The sequence below is a fragment of the Colias croceus genome, chromosome Z (assembly GCF_905220415.1).
Source record: "Colias croceus chromosome Z, ilColCroc2.1".
Classification (NCBI taxonomy): Eukaryota; Metazoa; Arthropoda; class Insecta; order Lepidoptera; family Pieridae; genus Colias; species Colias croceus.
In genome coordinates, this window is record NC_059568.1 from 5,166,652 (window position 1) to 5,191,656 (window position 25,005).

At 32.0% G+C, this 25,005-nt stretch overlaps 1 protein-coding gene across 2 annotated transcripts in view; it reads left to right on the forward strand.

The window, feature by feature from the left end:
* The window catches only part of LOC123705132 (gamma-aminobutyric acid receptor subunit beta-like), a 61,028-nt gene extending 36,724 nt beyond the window's left edge, over window positions 1-24,304 (forward strand). Inside the window, exons 2-10 of one of the 2 annotated variants that reach the window (XM_045653772.1) lie at window positions 915-1,015; window positions 18,450-18,517; window positions 20,061-20,287; window positions 20,447-20,529; window positions 21,962-22,099; window positions 22,424-22,708; window positions 22,853-23,025; window positions 23,117-23,248; window positions 23,493-24,304. In XM_045653772.1, coding sequence (XP_045509728.1) covers window positions 915-1,015; window positions 18,450-18,517; window positions 20,061-20,287; window positions 20,447-20,529; window positions 21,962-22,099; window positions 22,424-22,708; window positions 22,853-23,025; window positions 23,117-23,248; window positions 23,493-23,657 — 1,372 coding nt within the window. In that variant the 3' untranslated portion in view covers window positions 23,658-24,304. Of the gene's footprint in view, window positions 1-914; window positions 1,016-18,449; window positions 18,518-18,773; window positions 18,842-20,060; window positions 20,288-20,446; window positions 20,530-21,961; window positions 22,100-22,423; window positions 22,709-22,852; window positions 23,026-23,116; window positions 23,249-23,492 lie in introns of both variants that reach the window. The other variant, XM_045653773.1, reaches the window with a different exon arrangement.
* Window positions 24,305-25,005: the final 701 nt, after the last annotated feature.

Below are 25,005 nucleotides of genomic sequence, written 5' to 3' on the forward strand. Positions count from 1 at the left end.
AAACTAAAGTCCCTTAATATTTGTATGAGGCATATGCTTTGTACATCAGTTTCACTGATCGGTTTCCTTTACGGAAAACTTGATCAGCCTTCTGTGTCTTCGCTTTATCTAGGTATCTATTTTTAATAACTCAGGACCCGAAAACACAGATACAATAGAAAATCTATTGTGTCTGGGACCGATCGGGCCGCTTGGGGCTCAATTTGTTAAGTAACTATATTTCCGCCCGCAACTTCACCCGCGTTTAAAAAAACCCGTATAGTTCCCGTTCATGTGTTTTTTCTGGATAAAAAGTAGCATATGCCTTATTCTGAATCTTCAGCTACCTACATACCAAATTTCATTGTCATCAGTTCAGAAGTATTTGCATAAAAGAGTAAAAACATCCATACTCACAAAAATTGCATTTATAAAATTAGCAGGATAAAACTCAAATACTCATTAATTCTACATTTGAAGATATTTCGTAGACTACGTCTCATTAAATTTGCTTTTTAATCATCAACGAGGATTATTTTATGAAAATGGTTTATACGCCAGCGCGATCGTGATTCGTTCAGAATTTATTATACTCCTCGAATTCAGTTGATTTCAGAGCATGAATAATTATTGCAGCAGTGGCTCTGAGTTTCGATGCTTCCAAAAATATGATACGTTTTAATATTTTATGAAACCAGATGATGTCGATTTTGATTTATGAGACAGATTGAATATTTGTTATTATGAGTTTTATTTTGATAATCAAGCTTTTAGGATTATAAGTTGTTTCTTGCTATTATAAAATTATAACTATTTAAAAGCTATTAATCCAATACCTCTTCATTCCCATGTCTTTAATAACTGCGTATTTCGCATAGTCATTTGGGATGTACTCGGTATAAAACAATTTTTTGACACAATTTATTTTGTTTCAGAGGCTCGGGTGGTGGTGGAATGTTTGGAGATGTCAATATATCAGCAATACTGGACTCTTTTAGTATAAGTTACGATAAAAGAGTAAGGCCCAATTATGGAGGTTAGTCACACACACACACAAACACTGAACAAAGATACTAAATCACAAATTAACTCAAACAAAACCAACACTGAAAAAAAACAATCCCGCAAATACTGAATTGGCATTACGCGAATCCTATCGCTTATATTTAAACTAAATAACGACTAAAATCATACTATTTGTCCTTTAAGAGGACACAACAAAAGCAATTTAACTTGATAAACAATTTTCCCCTTGAGATAATATTTATTAAACTAGCTTTCCATCCGTAACTTCACGGGTATTTTACGCTGTCGTGCGATAGATGTTCCCCCTTTAAGCTTTCATCCCTAACACCCTTTTGTTTTATTTTCACTGTAAAATCTGTCTTATGCCGTATAAAGAGGGTTCAATTTTGTTAAATCAAAAGTTTGCTGCAAACTGCAAAAAACGTAACGGACAGACTACGAATAAAGCAAGACGCGTATCAAAATGTATCAAACATACTGCATTAAAATCTAACACGTCATTAACCCATTGCATATGATACTATTCATCAACATAAATAATTTAAGTACCTATTTTTTATAAAGCCGTGATAAAAACCGAACCAAAATTTAGCGGTAGAATCTTCGTAGACTTAACAAGTTAGTACAATAGTATCTCTAGAGGGCTGCGGGCATTGCACTCTGTCCCTCCCACGATCGAAGCCGAATTAACCCGAGAGGACACGAACGTCCTGCAGACGGGTGTAACGACACCCAACTTTCTAACTCCTACGTTTTACTGCGTTATCTCGATAATAAAATCCTTGTTACGCTTCTCTACGAACATAATATTATGATAGTGAAAATTCTATAAAATAAAAAATATAAAAATGTTTTAATATTAATTTAACATGAAATATTATAAACTACTGATATAATAAAAATCTTTACCCCTAATAAATAATAATAAAATCGGCAGTAATAAAATCAATATAAAACATAAACCATTGAAAATATATTATTGACAGGAAAATTTTGTTATAAAGCTTCTTAAATGTATTTCCTTGATACTAGAGAGTAGAGTTTTGACTTCAGAGAAGTTTCCAAATATGATTTTATTTCTAATCAGACACATTGACTAAACGTATTGGTTTTAAATTAAAAAAATATATAATATCTACCCATTTATAATAATAATTAAAAGCACAGTAAACCATACTATAAACAAATAATTCAGCATCAATTAATATTGAGATATGTCAGAAATAACTATAGGTAGGTGTTTCTAATCACATCATAAAATGAACGGCACCTCTTAATTGCGGACGGGATTTCTGGGCTTCATCGCCTGTCATGTTATTGTTTAGACAAGCTTTTGTTAACAATTGGGTAGATCGACTACGTATATAAGCTGAGAAATGTATCAAAATTGTGCTCAAAATACTAGTTCAAACTCGTTTAAGACTTATATAACGATCAGTGAACTTTTTTTTTCTCAGGATTAACGTCATAATAACTGTGTTAAATTATAACACAATATATACTTAAATGTTATTTTCAGAGTCAATACACGTGAAATTATTTAGGCATCGGTAAAGTTAAGGTATTTTGTGAGATTGTACTTTTCGGTTTTCTATGGATTCGGCTGTTATGAAATATGTTTGAAATGTAAAATGAAAATCAATATTGATAATTTTTTTTGTGCTGAGATATTGATAAATTTTTAAAGGCACTACGCCCCGCGGTTTTACCCGCTCCTGCTGGTCTTAGCGTGATGATATATTTTAGCCTTCCTCAGTAAAATATTGACTAAAATCGAAGTAACTTTTCAAACGGGCCAGTAATTCCTGAGATACAATAAATAGCGCGTTCAGAGAAACAAAAAATACATGCTCTTAAGATTTATAATATCATAAAGTAGAGCTTTAAATAACAATTTTATCACAAAAACAGCCAGCAAATAGCTACCCACAAACTGAAAACGTTCTCATTATCATGACAATGATTACAAAATGACCATTATGTCCTTCCCAGTTTATCGAATCATCCAGTCAATTACTGGATCACTGGATTTGCGACAGCTCGCTGACCTGCATTGTCAATTAGCCTTGTCTTGTTGGAAATGTTTCGGTGAGATAACACTAAACGGTCTATGTTAATTATTTGGTAATTAAAGGACATTATAGTAAAGCCATTTGTATTAATTAAGTTCTTTTTAACACGCTTATAAAATTTCATCTGTAAGTTAGTATGTAACGACTCCTTTTTTCGATTTTGTCCTACGTTAAACGAACAGTTTGTATGGTTATCAAATATTAGAATTAATACAATAATGTTATGAGTTTAAACGTGCTCTTAGTTTTTCTTAAAGAAGTGAACTTAATAAAATAACATTTCCACACGATCCGACAATGCCTTACAGCAATTAGATCTAATTGAAATGACCTTTCTAATAATTACGGCTAAGATTACTCATTAGAGCTAGTCACTAGATCACTCTTCTTAATCTGTCTAATAGATAAATACACTTACTATAAGTATAGAGACAGCAGAAACATTGTATACATAGGTTGCTTTAGAAAAAAAAAAATAAAGCTCATCGATATTATTAAGAAATCAATTTTGCAAGATCCATGTTGGAGACTTGATTCAAATGTACATATTTTACTTATTTAAAAATTTAACGAAAATAGCTTTATTTGTGACCTATACCAGACAAAGAACGACCATACTCGAAATTCCCGTAATATTTTCATAATAATTACCTTGTTAAATTAACTTATTGTTATAATAATAACTGAAGGGTGATATGTCCAGTAATACAGCTACGAGGGCTGTATTGTTTTTTAAATTAAACCTGCATGTACTGAAAATGAATAATAAATATGAGCAATAATTACCAATTGTTTTCACTTAACGTATTAATTTGCCATGTTTCATAATGCTATTGAATCTTTCAGCGAGTAATTTGTTTAACCATTTAAATATTTTATCCTGGACGTGGAGTTGGATTAATTATTATCCGTTATTACCGGTATTGTTTGCGAACTTTTAACTTAAAATGTATTCTTCGTTTTCATACTAGTTTTAGTTTAGTTTAATATTAATTTGTTTTATCATCATCGACATGACGTTAGGGTTATTTTTGACTCCGTATCTAGAAGCCTCTGATTAAAATTCAGAGGCTATTGAAAATGTTATTGTGTTAATAAATGAAAAAAAGAAGATTTTTAATATTAATAGAGAATGCCTTCTTATTAGCGCGCTATTATGCGAGTTTTATTTTTCGCGGATTTTCTATAGGAAATAATAAGCCAAAATCATATTTTATAAGTATGAATGTACTCAATTTTGTTACACTTGTCTAAATATCAAGCATTTTAATGATCTAAAAATAAAATTTAATCATTAAAAATACGGAATTTATCATCCAAAAAATATATAAAATATATAACAGAAAAAAAATTGTTCGTAAAACTAGTAAAAAGAGTAAAATACTCAAACAAATGACAGAGTTTTATTCAATTATTTGACAATCATTCCACATCTCTGCATACGTCAGTCACAATAAAAATTATTCATCCAAACATTTTGTAACTTTCATGAACTGATTCAGAAAATCACGATATAAATGTATCGTACAAATTGCAAAGAATAAAAACCGTTTGTCATTCAAATATTCGAATAGAAGCGGCATTTAATATGTTTACAACGATACCAAATATTTAATTTTGTCCCGATGAATATTGCGGTAGCGTTGGAACAATATTCAAAGGGTTTATACACACGTAGTTCCGTAATTAAATATTGGTTTTTCACAGAGGTTTTATTAACGGTGCAGTGTTATTTTACAATTTTCTAGTGTCGCAGGTTTTCATGGATGTTTTTCTAAAGCTTTTGATTAATTGCGACATGTTTTTCAATAATTTATACGGAGATTTTAATTGCACTTCCCTTTTATTCATTCTGAAAATTTCGACAAAAGCGCTAATAAAGTAAAGTAAAGATCAAATCAATCAATCAGAGTACATTATAAATGTGTTATTATTATATTTTTTCATTTGGTTCAGCATGGGATACAGTTGACATGTTGATTATAATTATTATAAAATAAAGTAACATTTAAAACCATTAAAAGAAATGCAGTCATACGACGTGAACGTTAACTTTATTTATGAAGGAATACCATTTTAAAAGTATATCTCGGGAATATCAGTCTAGACGTTTTCTTGAATATATTTTAGCTACTCACATAACAATTTACTCGACTTGATTTTTTTATGTTCAATTCAAATACTTTTAAGCTCATACAAACAGAATAAAAAGGTTCATTAGTTACGTCGATATCAATAAAATTAATACTAGGTATTTAGTAAACATGTATTAGTTAGATGTATTTCAAAACCGTCGTATAAAACATGCCTTTAGCTCTCAATAACTACAAACTCAAGCTCTACTAATACTCTTCAAGCGTAGAGTGAACAGGTACCTTTTAGGGAAGCGCGTACCATCTTAGACCACAAGGTGAGATAGTGATCAAGCGCTTCCCTATTCTCAATAAAAAAAACCTCAAGTTTCCCAATACACGTGTCCATTCTTGAAAATAAATCTTCCAATCTTTACAAATAGCGTGAATAGGCACAATTTGCTAAATTAATTGTTCATTTGACGTATCGACACAGAATACTTAATAGTAGCTAGCGCTATCGATGCAGCCAGCTGGCGCCAGTCGTAACGAATGTTGTAAATGGATTTAACTATGTTTTCTGCACTGTCATTTTATTGGGCTACAAAGATAATGAATACGATGTGTTTGTAATTTATCGTTCGTTGTTAAATTGGGACCGCCTCCATGGTACAGTGGTTGACACGTGAGCGTTAACCGAGGGGGTCCTGGGATCGATTCCCGATGCAGACGAAGAAAAAAAATATCTTGGTCTGGCAAAACACAGAAGGCTGATCACCTACTTGACCGTAAATAAAATCGATCAGTGAAACAGATGTACAATCAGCCCCTTACCACACTAGGGCACGCGGGACTTCACTTTTTGGGAAATTCGTTGTTAAAGATATTTAGGGATTGATTTTCTGAAGGTATCGATGAATGAGCTAAAAGGATATTTCCATCTTGCTAATAAAACTAGTTTTTAACTTCACCGCTGCACGGTGAAGTAATCTCCCACCAATAACGAACATAGAATTCCAGAAATTACCAGAATCTTTTAAACATCACAATAATTAGATTAATTAAGCAATAATTAATCTTTACTATCAATCCAGAGACTTGTGTAGGTATATAGTGTGTATACATACATTTTTTTTAATCCAATCAATTGCTCTTTTTATATAATATTATAGAATGATAGGTAAATATATTTCAATTTGGTAATCAGTTTTGTTTGCGGTATACCCGATACTTAATGCGGCTTGTGGTTTGCTGATTGGCTTGTAATAATTAAATCAATTCGATATTTATTTCATATTTAACTTCCGGAATGTTCAGTAAAATAGCAAATATACATTTTATTCACTTAAAATTTGTTCTTTCTACGACATAGATGGAAATTAAACTTTAGAAATCTTTAACTCTACTTATTTTATATCTTTAAGGGCTGATTTTTTAATCCTTGTTTAAAACTTATTCGTTGAATAACATTTCAAAAATGTATTCTAATTACCTGCATTTGACAGTTTACAGGTGACATTTTAATATTATCATGTAAATACTTTATTGCACGGATAAGTTTTAACCAAGGATTGAAAAATCAGCCATAAAAGGACAAAACGATGGATATAATAATATTATTCATAGGACTACGACAAGTTGCATAATTAATTTAACACAATGTAAAATCACAAATCGAAATGAAAATTTTGACCTGTCCAATCTAAATAAATATAATACTAATTAAAATGAACATAAACAACATAGGTATGGCAAGGGTATGGCATATTTTGTCAAAATTAAACCAATACTACGTTATCAGCATCACAGTAGTAAAGTTGTTTAAAAGTGTCCATTTATTTTAGAACAAATACAAACAAAGTACATAAAGTTTAAAAGGTTAACTATTAGAATTCCTCGGTAGTTTATCTTAGTAAGAGCGTCTTCCGAGCCGTTGATAAATATGGGGACGGTGCTTCGAAAGTACTTCACAAAGTTTTACTTTACTCAATCTTACCTCGGAAACATTGCTCTGGAAATGGTCAAAGTAAAAATTCTCAGTAGCTCCGCTCTTAATAGGAAATAATTAAAATGGACATGCGATTTTAACTGAATTTTGTAAGATACATTAGCGTTAGATCGCGGGGTGGAAACTTTGCAGTTTTCTTGGAACTATTTGTTTGGAAGGTATTCTATTCTCACTTTAATGTTAAAATTTCTTGGATAAATTTTGCTAATTACATTATGATATCACGTTCAAACTAATATCTATTCTTAGGGACCATATTATATTTTTTTAAGTTATGTATAAAACTTCAGCATTAAATTATTTTTGTCCTTTTACTGCGTTTCTATGAAATGCAATGACGCAAATTGAACCAGTTCTTAGAACAGGATAGAAATAATATAATTATTAATAGTAAAAATTATCAAATTAAATTAAACAATTTCCAATAATAAAACAATGAAATACGCTTACAAACCTTCCATCGTTTTTGGGAACTTAAGTTGAAACTCGCAAATATCCCCTGTATTTTCATTTCAAAGTGACAAACTAAAGTCCTCTCAAAACTTTTCCTTTAAATACAGTGAGCAATAGAATTAATCGTTCGTAGAAATTTAATAAGCGCCATCCACCGTACAGTTTTGGACGGTGAAACTTTTAACAATGGTAAGCTAAAATGAAGGGCATTTACACAACTAGTAAAAGTACAAACTATGTAAAAGCATAGGTACACTCTACTGGTGCCCCAGTGTCATTGGTTTCCGAGTCTAATGGGGCCCCCTATGTGAAGGGGGTAAAAAAGTAGGGTTAAAAATGAAAAGTATTAGAGACATAAAAAGTATATTTGGCCAGGGGGCCCAATATACGTGCTACGGAGGCCCCCTAAAATTTTCAGGGGCAAAGGGGGGCCTTTTTTAGGGGGCCTCCGTAGCACGCTACGCCACTGAAACTAGGATACAGTTAAAATATAATAGTGCTGCTTATATTAGTCTCTAAAGTGCACATTATATCTGCAACGCGAGTACTAAATATAATGCAGACTCACAAATAAAGGAAAAAGTAATGCTCTTTGTTTCATTGAGACGATACTATTCTGTCTGAGTTTGAAGTTCGATTTTATTTGATGTTAATATTCATGCAAATTTTACTTCTTAGTTGCCTTTGTCTTTATGCTAATGATTGAGTTGTATAATGTATTCTATGACTCAATAAAGATGATTACGCTCTTGTTCAAAATATCTTATATGTTTAATTATTAAAAAAAAAACACAAAAAAGGAATAAGATAATTCTTGTTATATCACCAAAATAGAAAAAACCTAGAGAAGAAATAGAGAAAACTAAAAAGTCATTCTAAAAAACTCTATGCTATTGTAGAGTCATTTAAATATTTCTTTTTTTTTTAAACACATTTAAACTGTAACTCAAACAGACACTTAACCAATAATAATAAAATTAATGACCAATTTCTTAGTCAACCAGACTTTCATAACTAAATAACAAACTATCCTAATAATATTTCAAGATGAAATGCCTACAATTTTCCCAATAAACACGCCCAAAACACGTATATACTCGTATTTACTCAGGTATATATACGTTGGGCGGTTCAGAATTAATTGGGTCACTGCAATAGTTACCTATAAGCTCAGAATATTACAGAGTTATCTGTGACTAAATTTATCACCTGTCGTGTTTCATGTAATGGGTTTAATAAATTCTAATCCAATTCTAATAAAATAGTAATAAAATTAATATATTCCTAACTTAATCTATAAAATTTTTAAATTACCACTGTATGAATATAATATTACGAGTAATAGATATAAAAGGTAACAATATATTACAATTTATTTATTAATATTAATTAGATATATAAATTGAGTCAAATTCTTGTATTTGCCACATAAACTTCTCATGAAGTTAGTTACCGCTGGAAATAGGATTGAATCAATTCGTGGAAATCCAATTACCAAAATTAAGCCGATGTATCAATTATTGAAATCCACAACAGCGGCAATTAATTATTAAATGTTACGCTCAATGGAAATTAATCCGATTGTATCAATTTACACCCTTAATTATTTCATATTCGATGTAACCTAAACTTATTAAAATAACCAATGAAGGTCCAGGCATTATCAACAGTTAAAACCTTTCACAATGGAATAAATAACCAATGTTAACAAAGCAGAGATATATTGTAGTCATAGATAAAAAGATACAGCGCTCGGTATTAATTAAATATTGAACGTCGAGCTTTAGAGTGAGAGGTAGTAACGAGGAACGATTCATCGACAAAGCGCAAGTGTGAAAGAGACAGCTCCATGCAGTCGATCCTGTTACATTATGTACTCCGCCTGAATCTCGTTATGTAATATTTAGTGCCCAGTTCTGTGAATATTATGTATTATGAACTGCAAGCTCTGCCCACAATAACAGGAAAGAGGCGTATGTATTTATACTATATGTATATTATGTAGTGTTTCCGCTAAAATGATTCGTAAAACATAAATACAACGCTAGGAAAGGTGGGAATTCACGTCGCACCTTCAATATTGTTTATTTTGAGTTATGTACACGTTATATTTCCTTTCTCTGATATATTTGAGTGCATTTTGAGATAGAATTGCAGTGGTTAGGTGAACATTTTATGAAAATGTACTGAAAAGGACCTGAATCGACGTAACAAATGGACGAAACAGACTTATAAGGCTGTGTCGAATTCAATAATCTTAGTAAATCAATATTTTCCTAACTTTTACTAATAATAATAGCTTACATCTTTTATCGCATATAGTCTAATATCACAATTAACAATACAGTTTGAATAAACTTGATGCAAAAATAGCCAAATTGAGAACAATTATTTATAAATCTGCCATATTATCTAATATCTAATCTAATCTTGTTAAATCAGATTATAACAAAATACATTATAAAAAAAATTAAAAAAAATATTTTAGGTATCTATGACCGGAAGGAAGTTAGCGCGGAAAGTTTTTTTTTTTTAATTATTAATATCTCAAAAAATTGCTCCTTAAATGCTCCATCAGAATCAGTAATTGCTCCACTTCTATAATTATTAGTTTATTTATAATTAATTTTTAAAAAAATCCAAATACTGAAAACTTGATTTCCCTATAGAATGAAAAATATACACTTTTCATAAAAAATTTTTTTGCAAAAAAAATTGCTCCTTAAATGCTCCATCAGAATCAGTAATTGCTCCACTTCTATAATTATTAGTTTATTTATAATTAATTTTTAAAAAAATCCAAATACTGAAAACTTGATTTCCCTATAGAATGAAAAATATTCACGTTTCATAAAAAATTTTTTTGCAAAAAAATTGCTCCTTAAATGCTCCATCAGAATCAGTAATTGCTCCACTTCTATAATTATTAGTTTATTTATAATTAATTTAAAAAAAAATCCAAATACTGAAAACTTGATTTCCCTATAGAATGAAAAATATTCACTTTTCATAAAAAATTTTTTTGCAAAAAAATTGCTCCTTAAATGCTCCATCAGAATCAGTAATTGCTCCACTTCTATAATTATTAGTTTATTTATAATTAATTAAAAAAAAAATCCAAATACTGAAAACTTGATTTCCCTATAGAATGAAAAATATTCACTTTTCATAAAAAAATTTTTTCCAAAAAAATTGCTCCCGATTTGCTCTATCAATTACAAAAAAAATTATTTAATTTTGATAATTTTTACAATAATTAACTGAAAAACTATGTTTGCATAGTAAACTACTGCGCTGTGACGTCATCAATTATTGTCGTTGCGACGCATAAGGGCCATATTTACATGTATCAGCACTGCAGCGATATGTATAGACCTTAATGTTTATGTTTTCTTATTTATATTATTCACTAGATTTCCGCCCGCGGCTTCGCCCGCGTTTTCAAAGGAAAACCCGCATAGGTAGTTCCCGCTAACGCAAACGATAGCAACTTGACACCGAAAGATGAAACAAACGACTGAAACACAAATTAATTGATAATTACTTGAAGTTTTAATAATACGAATAAACGTACGAGTTTAGGGATGGGTAGGGAAATGTTTATAAAAATAGCTATAATAAGAATGATTTAAATAGGTACATAATAATATCTGTTCCTTGAAATTTTGCTAGATGAAAACTCAATAATTAAAATATGGCGCCTAGATATTCTTAGAGTATAATTAATAGCAACATAAGGTAAGTACTAAGTATTAAATAATAATATTATTATTCCCAGCATAAAACTTATTAATGTCATTTTAAGGTAATTAATTATTATAAATAGTTGCTCTTTTAAAATCATGTCAATATTACATAATCTGTAACTTATATCTAACTTCATAATATATCATTTTCATCTTCCATATATTCCTTAATGCTATAATAGGCTCTCTGAACTAATATATTTTTTACATGAGTTTTACCTGAATTTAGCACTACCAAACTCTTTAATACAATGTGGAATTCTGTTGTAAAAGCGTATACCTAGACCCATAAATGAATTTTTAACTTTGGCTAACCGGTAAAATGGCATTTCAATTTTATTTCTGTTCCTTGTGCCATAACAGTGTTTATCTCCTACTGTTGTGTGTAAGTCGGCGTTTTTGTGTACATGCAAAATATTATTAAATATATACTGTGATGGTACAGTAAGGATACCAGTATTCTTAAAGAGATCTCTTAGCGAGTCCCGAGCACGTAAATTATATATAGAGCGAATGGCTCTTTTCTGTAAGATAAATATAGTTTCTATATCTGCTGCCCTGCCCCATAGTAGAATTCCATAGGACATAATACTTTTTATACACCATTACAATTAATCTAATATTGATTGTGTTCATTGGTTACATTTTTAAAATCTTCGTGTTTTATAAATTTATAAAGAATAGAAAAAATTCGATCACGAGGCGGGACTCGAACCCGCATAATTTCGTGATCGAATGTTTATATTCTTTATATTTATAAATTTATATTTATAAAGCATTTGAATGTCATAAAACCAAAAATATCAAATTCAATCTTCGTGTTTTGTGAATTATTTAATAAATCATTTACGTGATTCTTTTTTTGTTCGATGCGGGATGGTGTCGAATTGGTCCCATAAAAATTTTATTAGGATAGGCCCAGTATTTTATTTTATGAGCATTTTTGTCTGTATTTGTAAATGTTGCAAGTGCAAGTTTGAAGTCGGTTGTTTTTAACGCAGTTATGTCTTGTATGTAAAACCTTTTTTTATTTAATTTAATTAGCACATATTTTATTATTTATACTCAAGTGAAAAATTTTCAGGTGATTATATAAAAGTAGGGCTCAATTTTTTCGCGAACCCTACTTCTAAATAATTACCACTCTTCAATAATTTAAAACTCCTTGACTGAATCCCTTCACACCCTAAAATAAAAAGTGCCTATTAATTTTTCTTATAGTAAACAGAAATTCAAATTCAATTATAAAAATACTTATTACCGATTTAATACTTTGATGATAATTGATAGTAGAAATATTTATTACTAACCTTGATATTGTTGTGGACATGATGAAATGTCTCCATATTATGTTATATGTAATATATACGATGGTATACAAAAATTATTATCATTCGAACCTGCAATCCTAACTTGAAGACTCAATAAAACAAAAATTATAATTATTTCTTATTATTCTTATCATCAGAACTTTTTAGTTTCTGTGATCTGTGATCAGAACCAAATAATTACATGATAATAATTAATAACCTTTTAAGTAATACCATCCTACTATAATCTATACTTCTATACTAATATTATAAAGAGGAAAGGTTTGTATGTATGTATGTATGGTTTTCACGCATAAACTACTATACCGATTTTGATGAAATTTGGCACAGACAATCTTTAGACCCTGAGAAAGAACATAGGCTACCTTTTATTGCGAAATATGTACCACGGGCGAAGCCGGGGCGGACCGCTAGTAATATAATAAATGCGAAAGTTTGTGAGGATGTGTATGTGTTTGTTACTCATTCACGCAAATACTACTGAACCGATTACAATGAAATTTAGCACACATATAGACCGTAACTTGGATTAACACATAGGATAGGTTTTATCCCGGTAATCCCACGGGAACGGGAACTATGCGGGTTTTCCTATGAAAACGCGGGCGAAGCCGCGGGCGGAAATCTAGTGAATAATATAAATAAGAAAACATAAACATTAAGGTCTATACATATCGCTGCAGTGCTGATACATGTAAATATGGCCCTTATGCGTCGCAACGACAATAATTGATGACGTCACAGCGCAGTAGTTTACTATGCAAACATAGTTTTTCAGTTAATTATTGTAAAAATTATCAAAATTAAATAAATTTTTTTGTAATTGATAGAGCAAATCGGGAGCAATTTTTTTGGAAAAAATTTTTTTATGAAAAGTGAATATTTTTCATTCTATAGGGAAATCAAGTTTTCAGTATTTGGATTTTTTTAAAAATTAATTATAAATAAACTAATAATTATAGAAGTGGAGCAATTACAGATTCTGATGGAGCATTTAAGGAGCAATTTTTTGAGATATTAATAATAATAAAAAAAAAAACTTTCCGCGCTAACTTCCTTCCGGTCCGATTTGCTCTATCAATTACAAAAAAAAATATTTAATTTTGTTAATTTTTACAATAATTAACTGAAAAACTATGTTTGCATAGTAAACTACTGCGCTGTGACGTCATCAATTATTATCGTTGCGACGCATAAGGGCCATATTTACATGTATCAGCACTGCAGCGATATGTATAGACCTTAATGTTTATGTTTTCTTATTTATATTATTCACTAGATTTCCGCCCGCGGCTTCGCCCGCGTTTTCATAGGAAAACCCGCATAGTTCCCGTTCCCGTGGGATTACCGGGATAAAACCTATCCTATGCGTCAATCCAAGTTACGGTCTATATGTGTGCTAAATTTCATTGTAATCGGTTCAGTAGTATTTGCGTGAATGAGTAACAAACACACACACATCCTCACAAACTTTCGCATTTATTATATTACTAGCGGTCCGCCCCGGCTTCGCCCGTGGTACATATTTCGCAATAAAAGGTAGCCTATGTTCTTTCTCAGGGTCTAAAGATTGTCTGTGCCAAATTTCATCAAAATCGGTATAGTAGTTTATGCGTGAAAACCATACATACATACATACAAACCTTTCCTCTTTATAATATTAGTATAGAAGTATAGATTAGTAGGATGGTATTACTTAAAAGGTTATTAATTATTATCATGTAATTATTTGGTTCTGATCACAGATCACAGAAACTAAAGGGTTCTGATGATAAGAATAATAAGAAATAATTATAATTTTTGTTTTATTGAGTCTTCAAGTTAGGATTGCAGGTTCGAATGATAATAATTTTTGTATACCATCGTATATATTACATATAACATAATATGGAGACATTTCATCATGTCCACAACAATTTCAAGGTTAGTAATAAATATTTCTACTATCAATTATCATCAAAGTATTAAATCGGTAATAAGTATTTTTATAATTGAATTTGAATTTCTGTTTACTATAAGAAAAATTAATAGGCACTTTTTATTTTAGGGTGTGAAGGGATTCAGTCAAGGAGTTTTAAATTATTGAAGAGTGGTAATTATTTAGAAGTAGGGTTCGCGAAAAAATTGAGCCCTACTTTTATATAATCACCTGAAAATTTTTCACTAGAGTATAAATAATAAAATATGTGCTAATTATAAAGAATTTTATTTTTGACAAAAGGTTTTACATACAAGACATAACTGCGTTAAAAACAACCGACTTCAAACTTGCACTTGCAACATTTACAAATACAGACAAAAATGCTCATAAAATAAAATACTGGGCCTATCCTAATAAAATTTTTATGGGACCAATTCGACACCATCCCGCATCGAACAAAAAAAGAATCACGTAAATGATTTATTAAATAATTCACAAAACACGAAGATTAAATTTGATATTTTTGGTTTTATGACATTCAAATGCTTTATAAATATAAATTTATAAAATTTATAAATTTATTTTATAAATTTTTAAAATCTTCGTGTTTTATAAATTTATAAAGAATATAAACATTCGATCCCGAAATTATGCGGGTTCGAGTCCCGCCTCGTGATCGAATTTTTTCTATTCTTTATAAATTTATAAAACACGAAGATTTTAAAAATGTAACCAATGAACACAATCAATATTAGATTAATTGTAATGGTGTATAAAAAGTATTATGTCCTATGGAATTCTACTATGGGGCAGGGCAGCAGATATAGAAACTATATTTATCTTACAGAAAAGAGCCATTCGCTCTATATATAATTTACGTGCTCGGGACTCGCTAAGAGATCTCTTTAAGAATACTGGTATCCTTACTGTACCATCACAGTATATATTTAATAATATTTTGCATGTACACAAAAACGCCGACTTACACACAAGAGTAGGAGATAAACACTGTTATGGCACAAGGAACAGGAATAGAATTGAAATGCCATTTTACCGGTTAGCCAAAGTTAAAAATTCATTTATGGGTCTAGTTATACGCTTTTACAACAGAATTCCACATTGTATTAAAGAGTTTGGTAGTGCTAAATTCAGGTAAAACTCATGTAAAAAATATATTAGTTCAGAGAGCCTATTATAGCATTAAGGAATATATGCAAGATGAAAATGATATATTATGAAGTTAGATATAAGTTACAGATTATGTAATATTGACATGATTTTAAAAGAGCAACTATTTAATATGATTAATTACCATAAAATGACATTAATAAGTTTTATGCTGGGAATAATAATATTATTATTTAATACTTATACTTACCTTATGTTGCTATTAATTATACTCTAAGAATATCTAGGCGCCATATTTTAATTATTGAGTTTTCATCTAGCAAAATTTCAAGGAACAGATATTATTATGTACCTATTTAAATCATTCCTATTATAGGTATTTTTATAAACATTTCCCTACCCATCCCTAAACTCGTACGTTTATTCGTATTATTAAAACTTCAAGTAATTATCAATTAATTTGTGTTTCAGTCGTTTGTTTCATCTTTCGGTGTCAAGTTGCTATCGTTTGCGTTAGCGGGAACTACCTATGCGGGTTTTCCTTTGAAAACGCGGGCGAAGCCGCGGGCGGAAATCTAGTGAATAATATAAATAAGAAAACATAAACATTAAGGTCTATACATATCGCTGCAGTGCTGATACATGTAAATATGGCCCTTATGCGTCGCAACGACTTTTTAAAATTTTGGTACCAGTTTCCTGTTTTGCGATCCCAGGGAGCCTCAGATATCGATTTTGAACGAAATCGGTACAATAACAGAAAATTTCAAAATGGCGTTGACTTTTTTTCAATTTTGGTAACAGTTTCCTGTTTTGTGATCCTAAGGATCCTCAGATATCGATTTTGAACGAAATCGGTACAATAACAAAGAATTTCAAAATGGCGCTGACTTTTAAAAATTGTGGTACCAGTTTCCTGTTTTATATTTGATGACGTCACAGCGCAGTAGTTTACTATGCAAACATAGTTTTTCAGTTAATTATTGTAAAAATTATCAAAATTAAATAATTTTTTTTGTAATTGATAGAGCAAATCGGGAGCAATTTTTTTGCAAAAAAATTTTTTATGAAAAGTGAATATTTTTCATTCTATAGGGAAATCAAGTTTTCAGTATTTGGATTTTTTTAAAAATTAATTATAAATAAACTAATAATTATAGAAGTGGAACAATTACTGATTCTGTTGGAGCATTTAAGGAGCAATTTTTTTGCAAAAAAATTTTTTATGAAAAGTGAATATTTTTCATTCTATAGGGAAATCAAGTTTTCAGTATTTGAATTTTTTTAAAAATTAATTATAAATAAACTAATAATTATAGAAGTGGAGCAATTACTGATTCTGATGGAGCATTGAAGGAGCAATTTTTTTGCAAAAAATTTTTTTATGAAAAGTGAATATTTTTCATTCTATAGGGAAATCAAGTTTTCAGTATTTGGATTTTTTTTTAAATTAATTATAAATAAACTAATAATTATAGAAGTGGAGCAATTACTGATTCTGATGGAGCATTTAAGGAGCAATTTTTTTGAAAAAAAATTTTTTATGAAAAGTGAATATTTTTCATTCTATAGGGAAATCAAGTTTTCAGTATTTGGATTTTTTTTAAATTAATTATAAATAAACTAATAATTATAGAAGTGGAGCAATTACTGATTCTGATGGAGCATTTAAGGAGCAATTTTCTTGCAAAAAAATTTTTTATGAAAAGTGAATATTTTTCATTCTATGGGGAAATCAAGTTTTCAGTATTTGGATTTTTTTAAAAATTAATTATAAATAAACTAATAATTATAGAAGTGGAGCAATTACTGATTCTGATGGAGCATTTAAGGAGCAATTTTTTTGCAAAAAAATTTTTTATGAAAAGTGTATATTTTTCATTCTATAGGGAAATCAAGTTTTGAGTATTTGGATTTTTTTAAAAATTAATTATAAATAAACTAATAATTATAGAAGTGGAGCAATTACAGATTCTGATGGAGCATTTAAGGAGCAATTTTTTGAGATATTAATAATAATAAAAAAAAAACTTTCCGCGCTAACTTCCTTCCGGTGTATCTATGATATGAGATTTTCAGTAAAACAGTATCCATTAAATTAGAACGTTTTGCTCCTTTGTTGGCAAATGCATGTGGGTATAACCGAGATCGTTGCCAAATTTTTAATCGATACAGTCGCTTACATAATACTTGTATGACCTCAAACAAGTAAGCTGTAATGGTAGTTTTAAACCGTACCAGAAAAAGTTCTAAAATGTATTCGTTCATCAACTTTTTATATGATAAATGAAATTGTTACGTCAAAGAAAATGTTTTTACAGCATTTCATTTTACATTTCAAAATGATACGTTTAATTATTACGCTACATAAATGTTTTAACACTTGAACGTAATATGTTCGTAAAATAAATTGAAGTTGAGTGCTTACCTTCAAATTTCACGCATCAAAAAATTTCCACTTAAGCCTACCCTTTTCTTCTTATAACAAAAGATAAGCTCACCCTCGCTCCAAGATAAAAAGATATAACGGAGATTTTTCAAATTGTTATTTTTATCCATTCTACATCTACAAGCGCGTTTTGTTTTACGGCTACTAAATTTATTTGCGATCGGGTTCTAATTCTGAAAATGAGTACATTTAAATACTTTAAAAAATAAAACTTGCCTGTGCGAGATAAAAAAAACTATCATACACATATTGTATCGTTTTCAGGACCACCCGTGGAAGTGGGGGTTACCATGTACGTGCTCTCCATCAGCTCTCTCTCTGAAGTGAAAATGGTACCTTGTTTTCAAAGCAATAATGACACAATGCATTAGTCAATCACCAGCATTACCGTTCATCGTAGCACCCGTGTCCACGGTTCGATTGCGATCGCGCACGATGACCGTAACCACGGTTACCGTTACATCGTGCCCGTTTATCCGCACGCACCCCGCGCCTTTCGTTGCTCAGGCGATGGGCACGTCTCAGACCTTTGGTTTGGTTTTCACGGCGCGAGGAGCGAGCGACACTTACCATTGGGCTTGATTGCAGGTCCGCCAGTGGAGGTGGGCGTCACCATGTATGTGCTCTCTATCAGCTCCGTCTCCGAAGTGCTCATGGTACTCGTCCCTGTCAGCTCACGCTTGTCTCGGTCGTTCAGCCGCGCTGAGCGACCGAGCAGCCCTAGACACGAGGCTGCGAGCATGTCTACGTTTTGTCCAGCAAAACGCCCTTGTCCGCCAATTTGCTTTCTTATCATGATCAACATTGAAATATTGAAACCATGATAAGAAAAGCAATCTGTGTATACCTAAATTGTCTAATTGTGTATAGCAGTTCTCGTAACTCCAACGAAGTCGCTTAGCATGATGACATTTCTTAGTAACCTGTGGCGAGTTCCTAAACGACCCTGGCTTTTGCAATGTATTTTAACAATAATCGCTTGAACTTGATCACAGGGAGTCTCAGAAATCTTCAATTGCAAATGCATTTTTGATAATTTTGTTACGTAATACTTCACACACTGCGTGGACTTGCGACGACTGTGCAGTTTTATTTGTCAGACATTTCGTAGTTGGTTGTGATTGTATCTGTGGTACTTGTATCTACTGGAATACTGCCAACGTAATCGTAACTTTTCACGCTCTCCAGTAAATTGGGGCACCGGTATTTCACGTCTTTAGAGCTCTAGTTTCCTTTCGATTGCTTATTTATTCCTTTATGTATATATAGTAGCCACTGTCGCGGACAGGAGAACCTTTCCAAAGTACTTAATTTTGACAGAAAAGTGGAAACCAAATCAAAAATATAAGGTCACATTGAACGTGGCTGAATTGCAAAGGATTAATTACGTGATGAGCATCAAAGATAACAAAGAATCATAATGTTGTTTTTCCTTTCAATTTAAATGAAATAAATGGGCTTGTATGCTTCAGTTAAAAACTGCTTTATCGAGCCGTGGGTGCCAGCTTGCGCCAACACCCACTAAATACATTGTCGTCCCAACCAATAAGAAGCCACCTGTCCATTCGTAGACCACACCTATTTCACTACCTAACTTAAACACTCCACACACTTCCGCATAGCTTTTCTTCACTTCACTGCACAAATGTTTGATCGGTAATTAGTTTGTATATTTGTTGTAAATGTTTTACGTGTGAAAATCGCAGCCTTCACAATACAGCATGCAAGTGTTAGATGTTATTCATAGTAACATTATTTATGGCATAAATTACACAGGTTTGGAAACATTCTCAGTACCTGTGAAATTTATTTTGTGAATATTGAAGATAGTGAGTTTATCCTTCGTGTATCTTCAAATGTTTTTAATGATTGTAGGACTTTACGCTGGATTTCTACTTCAGACAATTCTGGACGGACCCGAGGTTGGCATATAAGAAGAGGCCAGGGGTAGAAACATTGTCTGTAGGCTCGGAATTTATAAAAAATATCTGGGTGCCAGATACATTCTTTGTCAACGAAAAGCAATCGTACTTTCATATAGCAACTACTAGTAACGAATTTATACGCATTCATTATTCGGGATCTATCACGAGGAGTATCAGGTAGTTACTAAGGTTCAAGAGACCTTTATAATAAAATTAATTTTTTGATTTTTTCTTTTTATTTTTTTAATGCCACACATTGACCGAAAAAAAGAACATGCACGCTGATAATAAAAGAACTGTGTTATATTTAATTATTGTTTTTAAAACCAATTACAGATTGACGATTACAGCATCCTGTCCCATGAACCTTCAATACTTTCCAATGGATCGGCAATTATGTCACATCGAAATAGAGAGTTGTAAGTATCTCTAAATTTGTAAAGATATCATTGTATAATTAAAAATGTTACTGTTAATGTTAATAATTGTAATTTACGAAATCTGTATATTTATTAAGCCACAGCACTATAGATGAGTTACAATTTATTGTATCCCTGCAAATAAAAATATATATTCAACTCACGCTTCATATATTATATATATCGTAAAATATTTAATGTTACCAGTCCCATAAAAGGTATTGCCGATGCGTAAATATTACGAGTAAAATTTATGATGATAGAAAAATAGGCAATTTATATTTTAACTACATCCGTGTGCTCACCAAAGGCAACCATTTAATTCTTAACACTGTGCAATTTTCACTAGGCTTCCCAATATTGTGTTGTGACCACTTTCTTGTATCACAGATGTTATTCAGGGTATCTCCTGTGAGCACAAGCGTAATAACGACGACACGTGCTGTGATTCCCTCGTGTTATCATTATTTTGGAGTCTCCTTCTCGCATACAGCACCCGCAGAAGGCAGACACGTAAATAGTAAGCCTGTGTCCTCACGAGCATATGCTAAACTGATTTTGAGACATCGACGGTGCGATTGCTGAGCGGGCCGAAGGAGGCGGGGTCAGCAGTCTGCTCAACCACCGAGAGCCGTGCCGCAGACACTACTGCACGCACCACAGTACTATACCACACAGTACTAGGCAACCCCGCACCCGAGCATTGCCACTCATTCCTCGTACCACGCGCTACCAACTCTACTAGCACAATCTTTCTGGCCAGCACTTGCATGATGTATCTTGCTTCACATTACTATGTTACTTATTTATATATTTTATGAGTACATGTACAATTATAAATAGATGTTTACTTTAAATCACGCAGTAGATAAATCCTTATAGATTTATATTTTTCTATCATTCCCACCAAGCCGACTCGAGTTACTGAACTCGGCTCTGCTCGGTTGTCTAAACGCGGGTCCCATCGTCAACGGCTGCGTGTGGGATGCGCGATGCTCCACAGCGTAAGTGATAGCGTTTTGTGTGTTTGGCATGTCTCCGGAGTCGGATACACAATGAGAGACATTCGGTACCATTGGAAAGACGGCTTGGCGAGCGTCGGCATGAGTAATGAAGTTCAGCTACCGCAGTTCCGGGTCCTCGGGCACCGACAGCGGGCAACTGTTGTTACGTTGACCACAGGTAAACTATTTAGCATCAATCGCTATCCTTTGCATTATCCATCCATAATCCGCTATCGACCCCGTCTCCCTCAGCCCGTGCGCAGGTAGCGTGGCACTCGCACAATTATACATGACACGACAATCGCACGATAAGACGCGAAATCGAGCTCGAGAATCCCTGCCTTTGCCCCGACCGAATGACGACTCGTGTAGCAAAACCCATTGAAATGGGTCTGGGGTTATTTCATTTATGTATGTGCTGCGCACAGTCGGCTACACCATGCGAGACATCCGTTACAAATGGAATGAGGGGCCCAATTCAGTGGGCGTCTCCAGCGAGGTGTCTCTCCCGCAGTTCAAGGTGCTTGGTCATCGACAACGCGCTATGGAAATCTCCCTTACGACAGGTACTTTACTTGGGGAAAAAATGGACTAAGAGACGAACAAAATCATTACGTAACATGAAACACTGGGCATAAAAACCACGAAACTGTTCACGTCCTGCTTTTGTATTTTTGCACTAGCAACACTGAGTGATGTCTTTAGTATCACAGTGTATAATATATATTAAAGATAAATAAATTAAGTTATTATTAAAATACCTCATAAGTTTAATGATAGTTTATGACAACTATTATGATAGAGAGTCATGCCCTTGGTCATGCCTTATATTTGACATACATCTAAGCATTCATTGACGACTAACATCTTTGTTACAACATTTTTTGCAGGAAATTATTCAAGACTGGCATGTGAGATCCAATTTGTGCGTTCAATGGGATATTATTTAATTCAAATTTACATTCCATCGGGTCTCATTGTAATCATATCATGGGTTTCATTTTGGTTGAATCGCAACGCGACCCCTGCACGTGTAGCATTAGGTGTGACTACGGTGTTGACGATGACAACTCTTATGTCCTCGACAAATGCAGCTCTACCAAAGATTTCATACGTTAAATCCATTGATGTGTATCTGGGCACCTGCTTCGTTATGGTCTTCGCCAGTTTATTAGGTAATTATGATTTATCGATTTATGCAAAGCGATATTATATTTTTAGTTTATAAGGCCTGGCTATAATTGCAATGGCGACTAACTAACGCGCTACAGGTTACACTACACGACAACGAAAAGTAAGATTGTTCTCCGTCTTTTCAGAATATGCTACGGTGGGATATATGGCTAAGAGAATTCAGATGAGAAAGCAAAGATTTATGACAATTCAAAAAATTGCTTCTGAGAAGAAAATGCCAGTAGATTGTCCGCCTGTCGATGCGCATACACTTTCTAAAATGAATACAATTGGTAGATGTCCACCTGGACGACCATCGGTAATAAATAAAAATGCCATATTATGTCGTTTTGAAAAATACGTTTAATTTTTATTAATTTATGTACTGAATTTATCAAATATAATTTTAGGAAGTGCGGTTTAAAGTCCACGATCCCAAGGTGCATTCAAAAGGAGGTATTTTAGAAAACACAATCAACGGTGGAAGAAACTCTGAGGACGATCCTTCGGCGCCGCCTCCACAGCTGATACAGCCTGGAAAGGTAATAAATTTCGTTACGAGTATTTCTCATTTATAACATGTGCTTGCGTTTTTTGCGTTATATGCAGTTATGCGAATGTACGAATGTATATACCCTTGATTGCAAAATGCATGTTTTTTTAAGACTGGATTAAGATTGTTACTGTGTATTCTTTACCAGTGTTGATGCGTCTGTATATTCATAGAATAATGTTAAAGATCTTGTTCCTTTTAATGTCATAGACGGTAGCATTGTATTGTTGCAGGATATCAGCAAGTTACTCGGAATGACGCCCTCAGACATCGACAAATACTCGCGCATCGTGTTCCCGGTGTGTTTCGTCTGCTTCAATCTTATGTATTGGATCATTTACCTTCACGTATCTGACGTCGTGGCTGACGATCTGGTTCTTCTGGAAGAAGATAAATAGAGGGTTCTCAAAGTACCACTTATTTTTCCACTCATTATAATGAATAATAATTTGAAACGCGAAACGCTCAGACTTATCAGCGATTAAGTAGAATATTCGGTAGTTGTTTATCATTAAAACGAAACGAAAATGAATTTGTAGACATAAACGCGTTTAGCTTAGATGCTAGAATATCGCTAATAATGTATTTGTATATACTAAAAGACTTGATCGATACGAATAGTAAAGAATAGTTCTAACAATAAGAATTAGTCGTTCTCTTGTAAAGTCTGAAGGATAAGCGACTGAATAGACGTGTCTGGTTTTGTTAAAGGCCTATTCGGAGAAGAAATTTACGTTTGGACAGCAATTTATTGGTTATAGTATGAGATTATAGGAAGCAAAGGTTTGAATTTTGTATGGATTTATAATTGGTTTCAAATTATTATTACGTGGCAAAATGAGTGGACGTACTTGTTTTCCGCTTTGGAAATTATTCTAATGCTCAAACTTTCTGCTTGAAAACTCATTAGTTTATTAAATGTGTTAAACATAAAAAAAAATGTTTATTGTTTGCAAGTTGTATTCATGTTATGATGTTAGATTTTTATTTTAAATGTAGTGGCAAATATCATCTTGTTTATAAATATAATATTTTATAGATTTAATTTTATTGTCATAGCTTTATATTATGGTAATGTGGATATAGTTCATGTTTAATTGACTAAATATTTCAGCTTTAAATATTTATATGCATGTTAATTCTTAAATTTTAGGTTTCAAAATATCATTAGGGCTTAAATTATTGTTATATTAAATTTTGTAGTATTATTGTAAAATGAGTTTATGTACTATAAGTATGCTGTATTTTAAAAAGGCATTTTATTTTGTTATTATACTTTCATGAATTTGTAGCCAATAAAATTAGCCGCATGCATGCGCGTAAACTTTCTGATAGCATGTTAAAATATTAAATGTAACAGATAAAGTTTGGCTTTAGCTTCACCCCGTCTCATTCAAATCTCCAGCATAGACTTAATCGAATGCAGACATATTGCTTATGTAAGTAACGTTCTTTTATACAAATATTATATTGCTGTCATTTTTATACCTACAATTTATTTACGGAAATTGGGAAAGATTTTAATTAAAATGCTGATGTTACCACTAAAGTAATCATTATTATCTAGGATAGCATTATTTTAATGTCGTGACACATGAGCGCAATCGCAATGAATTCCATATTGGCATTAAAACATTGTAATAATATTTTACAAGGAGACTGAGCGATTTTATATGGCGATGATACAGTTAATAAATGACGTTCTCGCTTTCGTCTAGTCAATGCACTGATAATTTTAGAAATCGG